At 37.4% G+C, this 15,305-nt stretch overlaps 1 protein-coding gene across 1 annotated transcript; it reads left to right on the forward strand.

The window, feature by feature from the left end:
• The first annotated feature begins 1,154 nt into the window (after positions 1 to 1,154).
• Positions 1,155 to 9,877, forward strand: LOC114283961 (protein SMAX1-LIKE 6). Its single transcript, XM_028226831.2, has 3 exons — positions 1,155 to 2,461; positions 7,252 to 7,495; positions 7,895 to 9,877. The coding sequence occupies exons 1-3, from the start codon at positions 1,278 to 1,280 to the stop codon at positions 9,713 to 9,715; spliced, it is 3,249 nt and encodes a 1,082-aa protein (XP_028082632.2). The 5' UTR covers positions 1,155 to 1,277; the 3' UTR covers positions 9,716 to 9,877.
• The last annotated feature ends 5,428 nt before the right edge of the window (positions 9,878 to 15,305 follow it).

Below are 15,305 nucleotides of genomic sequence, written 5' to 3' on the forward strand. Positions count from 1 at the left end.
TAATTAGTCCGTACTTCAATTGTTTAACCAAATATCAGATTAATAATTTTATTGGACTATTAGTCCAATCCCAAGTTCATGTCCACCCAAACAAACATGGCCTATATGTATTAGCGTCTGTGGAATTGACCCTGAAAAAAAAAGTAAAACATGTTTGTTGAATTTACGTAGAACACTTTCACGAATTCTAGTCTAGAGTGCTACACCCGCTTGAGTTCACAAATTCTATCTATCTCCCTCTAAAAAGTTGTAAAAAAATATTAAAAAAAAAAAGAAAAAAAAAAAGCACGAACATCGTTTTACATTAAAGGGGAAATTGTACCGACTGAGTGCTTGCTTTTATGGTCCCACAAAGCCACACCATCATCGGCATTCAACAAGAAGAAGAAGAAGAAGAAACGGCTGGCTAATGGTGCAATTTAGGCCTTGTTTGAAATAAATTATTTTAGTAATGTTTTAAGTTTTTTTTAAAAAAATAAAAAGAATAATATGATAATTTATAATAATTTTTTTAATTTTTTAATTAAAATTAAAAGTTGTCAAATGAGATCTTACAGTCTAGAGTGTGGTTCAAGTCTTGGCGTGAGATTTGTTGAATTTACGTAGAACACTTTCACGTAAGTTCTGAAATTATTTTGAAATTAATTAAGACTTTTACGTAAGTTTTGAAATTATTTTGAAATTAATTAAGGTGCATATAAATTAACAAGAATATCTAATCATAAAAAAAGAATACCTAGTCCTAAAAAAAAAAAATTTCAGCAAAAATAAATTTTTGAAGAAAATACTATAGTACACAATTTTCATATTCACCTTATAACTTTTCTGAATTATAACACATAATAAAATATAATTAAAAATCTCATGAATCATAACTAAAATAATATCAAAATTAAAAAAAAAATTAATCGTGACTAAAAAAAAGATAGTTAAAAATTTAGAGAGATTTTAAAAAGATAGTTAAAAATTAATTTTTTAATTGTTTTTGACTTTTTTTTTAAAACAATATGTAAAAAATGTGAAAATTAATATGATCTAAAATAAATTAAAAGTTAAGAGCTAATTTTTAACCCACTTCTTAAAAAAAATTTTGATAGAATATTTAAAATTCCTAAATTTTCATAAATAATTTTAAATGGATGCAAAGTTTCCTTGGACTCTTCCAAAATATTTATTTGGTTCCACTCTTCTTATAATATTAATTTTTAATTTTTCTATCTGAGAGTGTATATATAAAAAATAATAAACAAATTTAGTCCTATATACGCTCACTGGCTATGCCAACGCCGGTTAGCTCTGCCCGGCAATGCTTAACCGACGAGGCCGCGCGTGCTCTCGACGCCGCCGTCTCCGTCGCCCGCCGCCGCAGCCACGCTCAAACCACCTCCCTCCACGCCGTCTCCGCCCTACTCTCTCCTCCCTCCACTCTCCGCGACGCATGCTCACGGGCTCCCAGCTCTGTCTACTCGCCACGCCTTCAATTCCGAGCCCTCGAGCTCTCCGTCGGTGTGTCTCTGGATCGTATTCCGACTTCCAAGGCCGACGATGATGATCCTCCTGTGGCGAACTCTCTCATGGCGGCGATCAAACGGTCACAAGCCAATCAGAGAAGACACCCCTACACGTTCCACCTGTACCAGCAGGTACAGAATCAAAGCCAATCGTCGGTTTCGTGTGTCAAGGTTGAGATGAAGCATTTCATATTATCGATTCTCGACGACCCGATTGTCAGCCGGGTTTTCGGAGAAGCGGGTTTTCGGAGCTCCGACATCAAGCTCGCCATTCTTCGGCCTCCGCCCCTTTCGCGATCTCGTTGCCCTCCTCTGTTTCTTCGTAACTTGACCGATTCTGATTCGGATTCGAATCTGAATCGCCGTGGTTTCAATTTCCCTTTTATGGGTTTTTCTGGGTTTGAAAATGGAGACGGAAATTGTAGAAGAATCGGAGAGGTTTTGGCGAACAAAAAGGGGAAAAAGAACCCATTATTGATCGGAGTTTTTGCGAATGATGCGCTTGGTAGTTTCACAGAGTGTGTACAAAGAGGGAAAATTGGTGTATTACCAAGTGAAATTGATGGGTTGAGTGTAATTTGTGTTGAGAAGGAGATTTATGAGTTTCTTGCTAAAGGTGGGAGTGAGGAAATCATGGGTTTGAAGTTTAAAGAAGTGTGTGATTCAATGGAGCATTGTTCTCAGCCTGGTATTGTGATTAATATTGGAGAATTGAAGGTGTTGATTGCCGATGGCAATTCGGTTGATACTGTGAACTATGTGGTTTCACAATTGAGTGGTTTGTTGGAGGCTCATGGTGAGAAATTATGGTTGATTGGCGAAGTGGAGAGTTATGAGACATACATGAAGATTTTAGCTCAGTTTCCTTCCATAGAGAAAGATTGGGATTTGCATCTGTTACCCATCACTAGTTCAAAACCTTCAAGTGGAGGATTATATTCAAAACCCAGGTTTGTGACCCATCTTGTGTATATAATTTCTATTGTTTTAATGGTTGTTGATGTCATGAATTGAAAATAAATGGGCTACTGGGAAAAGGGATTGAAGCCTCAAATTTCTATTAACCCCTTAGAAGCACATCGTCGCCAATATCTCCTTTCATCTTGCTAATTGAACATTGGTTTTGAAAGCATTCATTCCTTTGTGTTACTTGGCCTTCAATCTTAAGTTCCTAACTGCTCAATTATTTGTATTCTTTGACATCCTACATTTATCATTTATGAGGTAATAAATTTGATCGGCCTTTTTTTCTTGTATGAAATCAATTTTTATTTGTACTTAAAAATTATTAAATCAGTCTTTCCTTCTCATACTCAAAATTCAATTAGGAAGTAATATAATGTACCAAAAACACTGTAACTTCTTGTTGAATAGACAACTTAGATGTTTTTCACTAGTATTGTAGTTTTCATTTTTGAAATTGTAGCATAGTCTTGTTATTGATTATTCATCATATAAACTATGTCCTATATAGAAGAGATTGTTTTTTTATAGGTTAAATTTAGATGGTATGTTTGACTCACCACTCAATGCCGAGTCCGCAATTTACATCTTTTAGGGCTCAAGCGTCTAGATGTAAAAACGGAGCTAGAAGTTTTGTGTTGCAACAAATTTTCTGTGGATAAACAAAAAAGCCAAAGGTTTTGAATTACAAAGTGGTCAGTGTACGTATGTGTATGGACTTCCTATGTAGCGAGCCACGTCATTGTCATGGGGTTGGCTCAAACCACCTCTTCACATCATAAGGCATTATTTAAACCTTGCCTTTGCTTCCCTTAGGCTGCCTCAATGCCTTTATATGGATTCTCCAGGCCATCGCTCTATGCCTTACCATGGCTTTGTCGCACCATCACTCTATGCCTCGGTATGGATTTGTTTTGCATTCACTTGGCGCTTCATCTCCTTCTTGCTTCACAAGCTGTATCTAGAATGGCACTCCAATGATATAACATCTGCCTACGCTGAAAGTAGGGCTTAGGGGCCATGGTTATCAAAATCCCAATCCGGATTGTAGGATGTTACGATTCTTCTTACGATTCTACGATCTCAGTTTGGCCAAACGATCCGGATCACACTAGGATCTTAAATTTAGTAAGATCTTAAAGGCATTACAATCCTAGTCATAAAATGATGTAGAATCTCATACGATCCCGATTCTACTTCGATCCCAATCCCACCAATTTTTTTTGTTACTATTTATTTCTTATATATATATATATGTATATATATGTATATCTATATTAAAAATTTGACTATAAACTCATTTTTCAAATGTCTTCTCTAATTTATGTTAACATAGAATATATATTATATCAAATTTATCATTTTTTTTAATCTTTTTAAATTATGTAATATAGTTTATCATTATCGATAATTTTTAATTTTATTTTGCATTAAAAGTAGGATCTTATGATTCTTTCTGATTCTACGATCCGATCCATTAGTCCCTCTCTACGATCTGACTTGGGATCCCGATTTTAACAATCTTTCTAGGGGCCCCTGAGGTATGTCTTCTACAACATAGGACATTCAAGCTTACCCATAAACTATATGCACGGTCATCATAGACTTGTGGTTTGACATTTAGAGGCTTAGCGTTGAGAGGTAGTCAAAGTTGCTTGATTCAACCCCTCGAGGTGGCTCCATTATACAGGAAGAGCAGATTTTGACCAAGACAAGTGATACCTTGTAAGGTGTATTGTACCTACTCGCTGTAGCTTCTTAACATGACCTCTGAGGTCAGAGTATTGGTGTAGCTGGGGGCGAAGGGATGAGCCACCTGTCCTTAGGCATAAGACATCAAGCAAGAGTGAGCTAACCTCCATGGCCCAATCCTCCTATAAAAGGTTTCCACCTTTGCATAAGGCTGTCTACTCATACACATAAGAACCATATTAACCACCTCCACCAAGCTCAAAGGCTTCTCCCTCAGGGCCGCTCTCTTTCTTCTTATCAGGCTACCTCAACTCTCACTCCCTCTACCTTCAGTGGTCCTGCACCATCCCGGTGCCTACCATAATTTTCAAAGGGCCCATGATTTACCCACGCCACCAACAATCATCCATATTAACATCTTTTTAACTTTGTAACTTGTATAGTCTTTTTACATTTGTAACTTGCTTTAATGGATGTACTTTTTTCAACTTTTGTGCAAGGATCAAAATTTGATTTTGGTTATTGTTTTGTGCCTTTCCGCTACCATGGAAATGGAAATATTTTGTAAATGTTTTAAAAGAGACGGGGAGAATTTGAAAATACATAACATTCCATTGACTGGATCAAACACAAATGTTGGATCGGTTCACTTCCAAAAAATGTTTTGAAATACAAACTAAAACTCGTCTAAATGTATAAAAGCCTAATAATTGAACGAACAAATGTAAAATCAAAATATAAAAGTCTACTTAACAAATCGTCCCTTTATTAATAAATTATCAAATCAATTAACAGTTTTTAAGGATGTAAGAAATATGTTTCAATTAATAATTTAAGTAATTTTATTATTATATATGAAAGCAATTATAAATTTCATTTTTTTAATTAATTATGTTAAATAAAAAATTCTGACAAGGGATATTTATAATTCTTCAAATCACAGGGGGCAATCCGTACTTTAAGCAAATCTCAAGGGGTGTATTTATAATTTATCCAGAAAAGTACCATGAAAAGTGAAGTGTGGTTGAAATTTAATTGGTGTATTGTGAGGTCTATGTACAAAATGAATGTGAACCACAAGTACTTGAAATTGTTTTTTGGTTATGTAGTATTGCTGAAATATAAAAGCTAGTAAGAACGAAAAATTGTTTAGTATTGTCCTAAGAAGCACGGACACCTCTAAGAAGGTGATGTATCCGTGTTATGTCGGACACTGACACTCTTAGGACACGTGTCCAACACTTTTCAAAACATGTCCTATTTTTTAAATTTTTTTTAAAGATCCAGACACTCTTTGGACACTTGGAGGACACACGTGTCTATTGATTAGACACATGTGAAACTAATTATAAGTTTGAACAAAATAACTTAAGATACAATAATAAAACAATACCTATATAAATATACAAAATTATATATTTCATGCATGTCCCTCATGTGTCATGTCTTACATTTTTTAAAAATTAGCGTGTTGGCGTGTCAATGTCGTGTCACGTGTCCATGTCCATGTCCATGCTTCTTAGTTGTCAAATGAATTCATTTTATGAAGTTTAAGTGTACATGATTGTATAAGTGGTAGATTATGGAAGGAAAGGAATGCGAGACTTTCATCCAAATAATTATCGAGACTCCAAGACAATTGTAGCAGAAGTTATGATGTATGTTAGTGGCAGATAATACCTTCATACTGATGTGCAAAGTAACCAACCAAACATATGGCTGCAATAAGAATGGAAGTTCCCAAGAACTGTATTTGCTGCAGTTTGTTAGGGATTTGACTACATGGGTTTTTTATGCTGGTTTGCTATATGATGTTATCAGGTGTAATCTATTGTTAGTCTAGTGGCTTGTCTCCTCTTTCCCTTGTCTTTCTGTTCTGGTGCTGCTAATTCTTACTTGGACTCTTGGTGTATTGTGTTCAACTTGATCTACTGTTGGATGGCCCTCAACTTTCCTAGATGGTTCCCATCCTCGTATTGTCCTCAGATATGCCCCTTATACGATGTATATATATTCTGGTCTTTATATAAAATATCTTTCCCAAAAACAAAAAGTTTCTATAAGTGCATGAGGTTCCATTGAAATAAGACGAGGAAATTTACTAGAATAGTAATACTAATAGTATTCAATACTAAAATTATAATAAGAACTCTTCCTATACGAAAATAAGGCCCTTTATCTTCTTTTTCTTAAAAAAATATAAAATATTTATGAGAAAATTGCAATTTTGTGTCAACACAACTTATTGTTTCAGTATGTTTTGTTGTGTTTTGAGACATTTTCTTTCTTTTGGAAACATTGGGATTTCATTATTCTACTAGTGTTCCGTTCTAGTCTCTTAGGAAACAGAAATGCTCATTTGAGAATTCTCCAAGTGCGGGCCATAAATGAGATTCATTTCTCCAATTAGATCAGGAGGTTTAGCTTGTTCTCTTGATGTCAAAAACATTTTTCCAATCTGTTTATGTTGGGTGACCTGATTTTGCAGTTCTTTATGGTTTCTCTTGAAGTTTAGTGCTCCATAAAGGGATTCATTAAGGGGGTAACCAAACTAGGAATTTTACCAATCTGTGATCATTTCAAGTAGAGGTGGCGAATGGGTGTGTTTGGGCAGGTCAAAATAGGTTATACATTAAAAAAACCCCACCCAAATCCGCTCATTTAATAAATAGTTTTAAATAGGGGTAACCATTGGTTCAATGGTTACAACTTGGCCTAATAACCTTGAGGTTATGGGTTCAAATTTTGGTGCCACCACTTTGTGCATTATACCAAAGGTTAGGCCTCCCAAACACACAATAATGTGTATTAATTGGGCATTGTTTTTAAATGGATTTAGTTGAATTAGATATGGATTGAACAAATGAACCCGACCAAGTAATACATAGACTAACATGTATGATTTCTGAATTGTCTATATGTACTTCTACTGTAAATTGTATGTTATGTCACTTTTATTCACTGTAGTGGTTCCAAAATATGTGTACACTTTTAGGAATAAATATATTTATAAATGAAAACACTCTAGCTTCTTACTTCTTATGTCCCTTAGAACTCACATTCTGTGCTCATGATGCCCTTACAGCTTGATGGGGTCATTTGTTCCACTTGGCGGTTTCTTTTCTACACCATCCGAGTTCAAGAATCTAGTAAGTAGCACAAATCAGCCCACACGTTGTGACCTCTGCAATGAGAAGTATGAGCAAGAAGCTTCAGTTATATTGAAGGGAGGATCAACCACTTCAGTTGCCGATCAGTACTCGGCAAGTTTGTCTTCTTGGTTGCAAATGACTGAATGTGATGCAAACAAGAGAGTGGATGTTATAGAGGTATGTACTACAAAGATTTAAATCATTGGGGTTGTTTGGTGCAGCTTATATGAATTGCTTATAGCTTCCTCTTTTTTTTTCTTCTTCTGGAATGTTTGTGCCAGATCATTTAGTGTAACTTTTGCTTATAATTTATTTGCCAGAAATAGCTTAAATAAGCTATTTTTTTTTTTTTTTTTTGGGGGGGGGGGGGGGGGGGGGGGGGGTGTGTTTGGCTTCTATTTTCTGATTATCAACTTTTGGCCTACATGATGCTGCACCAAACAGGCCCATTGACCTTGTTTACTGCACATATAGACACACACACACATACGTGCATCGAGAGACTCACATGACACGACACTTGCACAATATTTCATTGTTTAAGTTGTTAAAATGTTTGGGTAAACATGTAAGCAGGCCAAAGATGATGAAACTGTATTGAATGCAAAACTTACGGGTCTACAGAGGAAATGGAATGATATCTGCCAGCGTCTTCATCCCACAAGGCCATTCCATCCTGATATTTCGCAGTCCAGGTTTCAAAGTCAACATGTAGAGGGTTTTCATTTTCTTGCAGATAGGAAGGAAAGTAGCAGTAAGAATTCATCGTCAAATGAAACTGAGTCGTCCAATCTAATTTCTTCCACTCTAATAGACTTACGAAAGGTTTCTCCCCTGAAACAAAAAACAGTATCCCCAGTGGCTTCTGAAGTTGAAAATGCAGATTTCCAACCCACGATACTCATAGAAGCTTCAAAGAGTCACCAGCCCAATCGCACATCACCATCTTCAGCTACTTCTTTGACCACAGATTTGGGATTAGGAACACTTTATGCAGTTTCTAGTCAAGAGCCCAGAAAACTTAAATTTGAGCATCACAAGAGTCGTCTTCACTACTCAGGTTCCACTACTGCTGAGTTTCATGGAGTCAGTGAGAACGCTTCAAATCATATTGCTTCGCCTTCGTCGTGCTCTGGTCCTGAGTTGGGAAGGCAAGTGAATCCAAAAGATTTCAAGTCCCTTTGGAGAGCACTAACTGAAAAGGTTGGCAGGCAAAGTGAAGCCATTTGTACTATTAGTCAAACTATATCCCGTTGCAGGACCGGACATGGAAGACTTTGTGGCTCAAATCACAAAGGAGACATTTGGCTCAGCTTTGTTGGACATGACAAGGTGGGAAAGAAGAGAATCGCTGCAGCACTTGCTGAGATAATGTTTGGCCGCAGGGAAAGTTTAATCTCTGTGGATCTAAGCTCTGTAGATGGAATGAGCTGTTCAAACTCCATCTTCGACTGCCAAGATTTAAATAGTTATGATGTAAAGTTTAGGGGAAAGACAGTCATTGATTATATTGCTGAGGAGCTGAGTAGGAAACCTCGTTCAGTTGTGCTTCTTGAAAATGTAGATAAGGCTGATTTACCGGCTCAAGATAGCTTGTCTCGGGCTATTAGAACTGGTAAATTTCCTGATTCACGTGGGAGAGAAATCAGCATCAACAATGCCATCTTTGTGATTACTTCAAATACCACAAAGGTTAATAGAGAAAACATTTCTGAGAAAGAACATGTTGAATTTTCTGAGGAAAGAGTATTGGGAGCCAAAGGCTGGCAAATGCAAATTTTAGTTGGATGTGTTGATGATGCCACTAGAACCAATGGGATGAGCGTATCGGTTATGTCAAGGAAAGAAAACTCAAAACCAATATCCAGGAACAAAAGGAAGCTACTTGACATGAATGACTCCTTGGAAATGCCTAAACATGCACACAAAGCATCAAAATTGTCCCTGGATTTGAATCTGCCTGTGGAGGAGTCTGAAGAGAATAATTATGGAAACTGTGATGGTGACTCCAACTTGGAAAACCTGGAAGTTTGGTTGGAAGATTTATTCGGTCAAGTGGATGAGACAGTGGTCTTCGAGCCCTTGGACTTTAATGCACTTGCAGATAAAGTGCTGATGGAAATAGATCGAAGCTTCAAGAAGACAGTAGGGTCTGAGGCTTTGTTGGAGATTGATGAAGAAGCCATGGTCGGAATACTTGCAGCTGGTTGGTTATCGGACAATAAGAGAGCAGTGGAGGACTGGATTGAGCAGGTTCTCAGCAGGAGCTTTGCAGAAGCTCAGCAGAGGTACTGCCTCACTACTCAGTCTATTTTGAAATTAGTTGCTTGTGAAGGCCTTTTTGTGGAAGAGCAAGCTCCTGGAGTTTGCCTTCCAGCAAGAATTACTCTGAACTGATTTTGTAATATATATTCTTTTTCTTTTTCGTTTTTGTTTTTTTGTATTGGTAAAATATGCTTGTAATTACCATGTGTAAAGTTGTAGCACCCAAAAAACCTTAGAAAATTTTTGTGTTGTATAAACTGCAGTTGTATAATGCATGTGTAAGCCTGTTGTGTCCCTCTTTTTTCTTGCCAGATCTTTGTCCTTAATATTTTCTCTCAATCAGTTTAAGTGTTTCTCTCTCATTTTATCTTTCCTTTTTTTTTTCTTTGGTATCAGATCAGTGATCATAAAGATGGGTTGCTGGATAATATCCAAATTGATTACTTGAATTTGATCATTCTTATTAATGTGTTGCCACTTTCTTTTTTCGAGCCAACATGTTTTTGTAATTTTCTTTCCTGGGAAAATTTTGGAGGAACGGACTGTTGTGTTGTCATCTAAGGAGAAAGTTTACGTTCTCTAAAATTCACTATATGTCTTTTGTTTTGCCAAAAAAGAGAAGATGTACAGTTCATTTTAACTGTTACAGATCAAAAAATTTCACGGGAGGTCTCAACAACTTGATCTATCAGTTCATTTAACAATTTTTCGAGAATTTGTAACCCACACTCTGTACCGATATCTTAAAAATCTTCAACTTCCCACAGTTTTCTGTATACCCAATTTGTTTTCATCACGTCTCCTTCCGCCATTTCACAAATCTCACCACTCATCTCTGCACAGTTGTGTCTCCGGCAATCTTTTCTCCTCAATTCATGACATTGTCTGTCGATCGTCTTCCTTTTTTGAACATCTTTGGTTTAACTATCTGTTAATTTTAGAGAATACAAAGATTAAGGAATGATTGTGGTATCATCCCCTTATATATTAATAAAAATTAATAATTATAAGGGAGCCTAAGGCATAAAATAATTACAAATTCAACTAATAATATACTAATAATGTACTATTCTAAAACTCTCTCTCAAGCTAGTGCGAAGATATCTTTCATGCCCAACTTACCTAGGATGGCATGCAATGGCTTACTCCCAACTCCCTTGGTGAGGATGTCAGCAAGACTGAATCAGCAGACTGAAGGGGAGCTTATTTCTACAAGACCTTAGTAGGAAGACGATTAATAAGATAGACAACAGTGAGAACAACGTCGCCCCAGTAAGACCAAAGCACACTCATAGAAAAACACATGCACCGAGCCATGTCAAGAAGATAACGATTCTTGCATTCCGTCACTCCATTTTGTTGAGGGGTATTAGTACAAGAGGTCTAATGGATAATGCCATGGGTAGAAAAATATTACCCTTACTCAGAATTTATGTATTCCCCTCCCCCCCCCAATTATCAGAACGAAAGATTTTGACAGTGGCCCCAAACTGAATACAAATCATTTTATGAAAATTACAGAACACAGAGAAAACCTCACTCGTCTTTCATGAGATACACCTAAGCAGTACGAGAAAAATCATCGATAAATGTAACAAACCATTGATGACCTTTCACAGACATAACACGAGATAGACCCCAGACATCAGAATGTATTAATGAAAAAAGAATTAAACTTTTATTAAAATGGGGAGCAAAAGAAGCTCTGTGTTGTTTTCCAAGTTAACAAGACTCACAAAGAAACTTAGACATATTATGTTTGCAAAAACATATGGAAATAAATGCTTAAGTAAATAAAAATAAGGATGCCCAAGACGCCGATGCCATAGTCATAAATCATCTTGGGTAGTAGGACTTTTGGTAGAAGAATGAGCAAGCTTGTCCGGTTGATCCAGGAAGTAGAGACCATTTTCTGTACTTCCACTACCAATCGTCCTCCTCGTGACAAGGTCCTAAAAAAGACAATAATCAGGAAAAAAAATCACACTACAATCCAAATTCTTTGTAAGACGACTCAAAGATAACAGGTTAATAGAAAAATTGAGAACATAGAGAATAGAAGATAGAAGTATAGTAAGAGTGACATGGACGAAACCTTTCCCAGAAATGGAAGAAACAATACCATTTGCAATCCTAACTTTGTCCTGACCTGAAGAGGGCTTATAGGTAAAGAAAAGATTAGAAGATCCAGACATATGATCTGAGGCACCAGAATCAATAATCCAGGGCAAAGACTTATGAGATAGGAAACCACGAGGAGAAGAGGCTAAGTTACTTGAGCGGGCAAACGACGAGGAAGATGTATTGGGAGCAATAGAAGATCGGTGGTCCAGCAAGTGACGCAGAACATCCTCAAGCTCATGAGTAGTCATGTTAGAGAGACCATAAGATGCTTGGCCAACGGAAGCGGAAGTAGAATTAAGTGTATCAACGGCACTAGACTGATAAACCTGTGGATGTGAGCCACGTCCTCTAGACTGGCCTGACCAACCTCTTCTAGAACCAGACCGATCACCTCGACTCCTGGATGGAGTCCCATGAAGCTTCCAACATGTTTCACGAGTATGTCGCGGCTTGCGACAGTAATCATAGAAGACAGACTCCTTGGCAGTAGACTGAGGGATGGGAGTCAGACTGAGGCCATCTCTAGGGGTAGACAGTAATGTTGAGCTGTTAGTAAAAACAGGTGACATTATAGCAGACCGGCGACTCTCCTCATTCTGTACATAAGCGAATGCCTCCGGAAGTAAAGGAAAGAGTGTCCATATCCAGAACCCGACTCCGAACCCGATTATACTCCACAATGAGACCGGCTAAAAACTTGAAGACCCTTTCCTGTGCAATGAACTTCCTATACTAGACTGAATCAGCAGTGCAAACAGGTTTATAGTCCTGCAGGTGATCAAGACGTTTCCAACCGTTGGTGAGGAAGGTAAAGTACTGAAGAACAGTCTACTCCCCCTTAATAGAGCTCTCAATAGAGTTGCGCAACTCAAATGCTTGTGAGAAATTTCCTTTACGGGAATAAGTAGTAGCCATTACCTCCAAAATATCTTATGCAATGTCCATAGATAGCTAGCCCTCTCCAATCTCCAGGGCCATAAAATGTATCAACCAATCCATAATCAGGGAGTTGATGATCTCCCATTGATCATAACCTTGGTCTGTGGTGCTGGGTGCCTGTATCCTGTCATCAACATATCATCTTTCCTTTGCTCTTAAAAAAATATTCAAACTCTACGACCACACTAGATAGTTCTGACCATTGAATAAAGAGGTAGTGATTTTAAGACTAGGGTTGAGGTTATCAGTCATAGTAGTAGGTATAATGAAACTCTCACTCTTAGGTGTCTGAGAAATAGTGGACCTACTGGTGGAATCTGCCGTGGATACTATATTACCTAACTCTCAACAAAAACTACTGTCAATTACAAACCCAAAAGATGGTCGGGAAATAGTAAGCACAAAGACCACTAAGAATATTAAAGAATTAAACACTTATAATATGGGTATGGCTTTTGTCCAGTCCGATGGACCGTGTTGTTGGGCCCGTAGGGGCCCACCACAGGTCCCATTTTGATAATTTGAACCGTTCAATGTGTAAAACTCGTCGAGTACTATATGCCTGTAAAAAATCACGTTGATCGGATATCGATAGCTATATCATCAAATCAGTTTCGTATTAAAAAAATTAGACGGTGAACAAATTAACAGTTTGACAAAAAAACTATTTTGATCACATAGGTATCGATATCCGATCAATGTGATTTTTTACAAATATATAGTACTCGACGATTTTTACACATTGAACGGTTCAGATTATCAAAACGGGACCCGTGATAGACCCCTACGAGCCTAATAGCACAGTCCGGGATCGGACTGGACAGAAGCCATACCCTTATAATATATATATATATATATATTTAAAAGAAGAAACGAATAACCAAAGGACTATTCAATACCTCATGACTAAGGTAATAACACGAGGATCGGACGACAAGACAGACAAGAAGACGAAAGTAGAGGAATACCAGAGGCTATCAGCGATAGACGACAAGCAAACGAAAGATGAAAGACAACAATAGACGATAGACCAGAGGCTATTGGCGATACCAGAGGCCGTCGCATGAAGCCAAATGAGGCATAGGGTTGTATGCTGGGTTAACAGAACTGTCAGAGGCAGTCGGCCATGCAAGACTCACCTACACCAGTTGTCGACTAAGCCAAAGAGAGAATGATGGACATTCGGTGATGATTCCAACCAACCCAGGTGATATTCGAACCCTAGGATTATCTTCAGTGAGGTGGTGGTCACTGGCTGTTGAGTGGTGGCTCCGATGGGAACATGAACTGTATGGGTAGATGGGTTTTAGGATTAGGCTGTGATACCATGTTAATTTTAAGGAATACAAAGATTAGAGAATAATTGTGGTATCATCCCCTTTTTATATTAATAAAGATTAGTAATTACAAGGGAGTCCTGAGGTATAGAATAATTACCAACCCAACTAATAATATACTCTTCTAATACTATTCGGTTTACATGGAGCTGAGTGCCGATAATTTTCGAGTTCTACTGATAACTTCCTTCTTGAATTTACCTTATCTATTTCAATTTTTTTTCAAAAACAAAAAAGAACAACTTTAGAATAAAAAAACTTAAAACAGGTACATCTTATTATGATATACTGTTAAAGGAAATTAAACTACACTGATGAACAGAATTGAGAAAACAAACAGAATTGATCAACAATGGATTCACCAAAGTTGAGAACAGATATCGGGCTTGAATTCTCCGAGTTGCATTCTGTTTCAACCTTCTCTTTCTTCTCTCTCGTCTGTATCCCTCCATTAAAGTTTTCTTCCATGGCAATGTGAATTCTGTCAACATTTGCTCATGGGACGAAGAATTTTACTGTCACTGACAACCTTTTGAATGGTTTATGATTGATCCTCTCATTAGGCTCTTGGTTTTCTTTGTCCATCTCTTCAGGATCACACTTTTTTTTGCATCTCTGCTTTTCTTCACTTCAATTTTCCCAAACCAGTGTCAGATCTACTAGATCTTAATCCAAATTCCTTGTTATCCTCTACATTCTCAAAGCTAAGAACAAAGAACTCCTCATGTTCCAAGAATGTCGGCATTTCGCGAAAAGACAATGAGCTGTTGAAACGCCAATGCTGATTCCCCTGTTTTGCCTCACTCTCTCTCTAAGAATAAAAATTCAAAGATCGGCTTCCTGAAATTGAATTGGGATTCATTTGGGTATTGGCTAAATCGATCTGGGGCGAGGATTCCAAACCCATTAGCCTTGCCACTATCCCTGGATTTGCTGTAGCCCCAACCTTGTCCTCAATTTCCGAGCATCAAAACATGTCAAGTTCTGCAGAGTTCTTGTCAGTATCTTTACGCTATATTTGGTTGAGCGATTTAGAAAAGAATTTGGAAAGAAAAAGAAAAAAAAAAAGGTAGAAATGTGAATAAAATATACTTATATTTTACTTAATTTCACACACATTTTCCCTTTCATTTTCCAAATTCCTTTCTAAATCTCACAATCAAAAACATTGTTAGTTTGATCGGGGGGATATGTGGGGAGGCTATTGAAGCAGAGAAGTCGGCGTAACATGGCAGCTAGACAACCTGAGATGGCAGTGGTGGTGGTGGTGGAGACAGGTAAGGATGAAGAGAAAGAGAACTTCATGGTGGATCAATGGAAAG

This window comes from Camellia sinensis, chromosome 3, assembly GCF_055761805.1.
Source record: "Camellia sinensis isolate YWXY chromosome 3, ASM5576180v1, whole genome shotgun sequence".
NCBI classification, from domain to species: Eukaryota; Viridiplantae; Streptophyta; class Magnoliopsida; order Ericales; family Theaceae; genus Camellia; species Camellia sinensis.

Excerpts from the sequence above, each read along its gene's own strand:
- LOC114283961 (XM_028226831.2), top strand. The coding sequence starts at position 1,278 with ATGCCAACGCCGGTTAGCTCTGCCCGGCAATGCTTAACCGACGAGGCC. Across the intron at positions 2,462-7,251 it reads GGATTATATTCAAAACCCAG|CTTGATGGGGTCATTTGTTC; the intron begins GTTTGTGACCCA and ends ATGCCCTTACAG. Across the intron at positions 7,496-7,894 it reads AGAGAGTGGATGTTATAGAG|GCCAAAGATGATGAAACTGT; the intron begins GTATGTACTACA and ends ACATGTAAGCAG.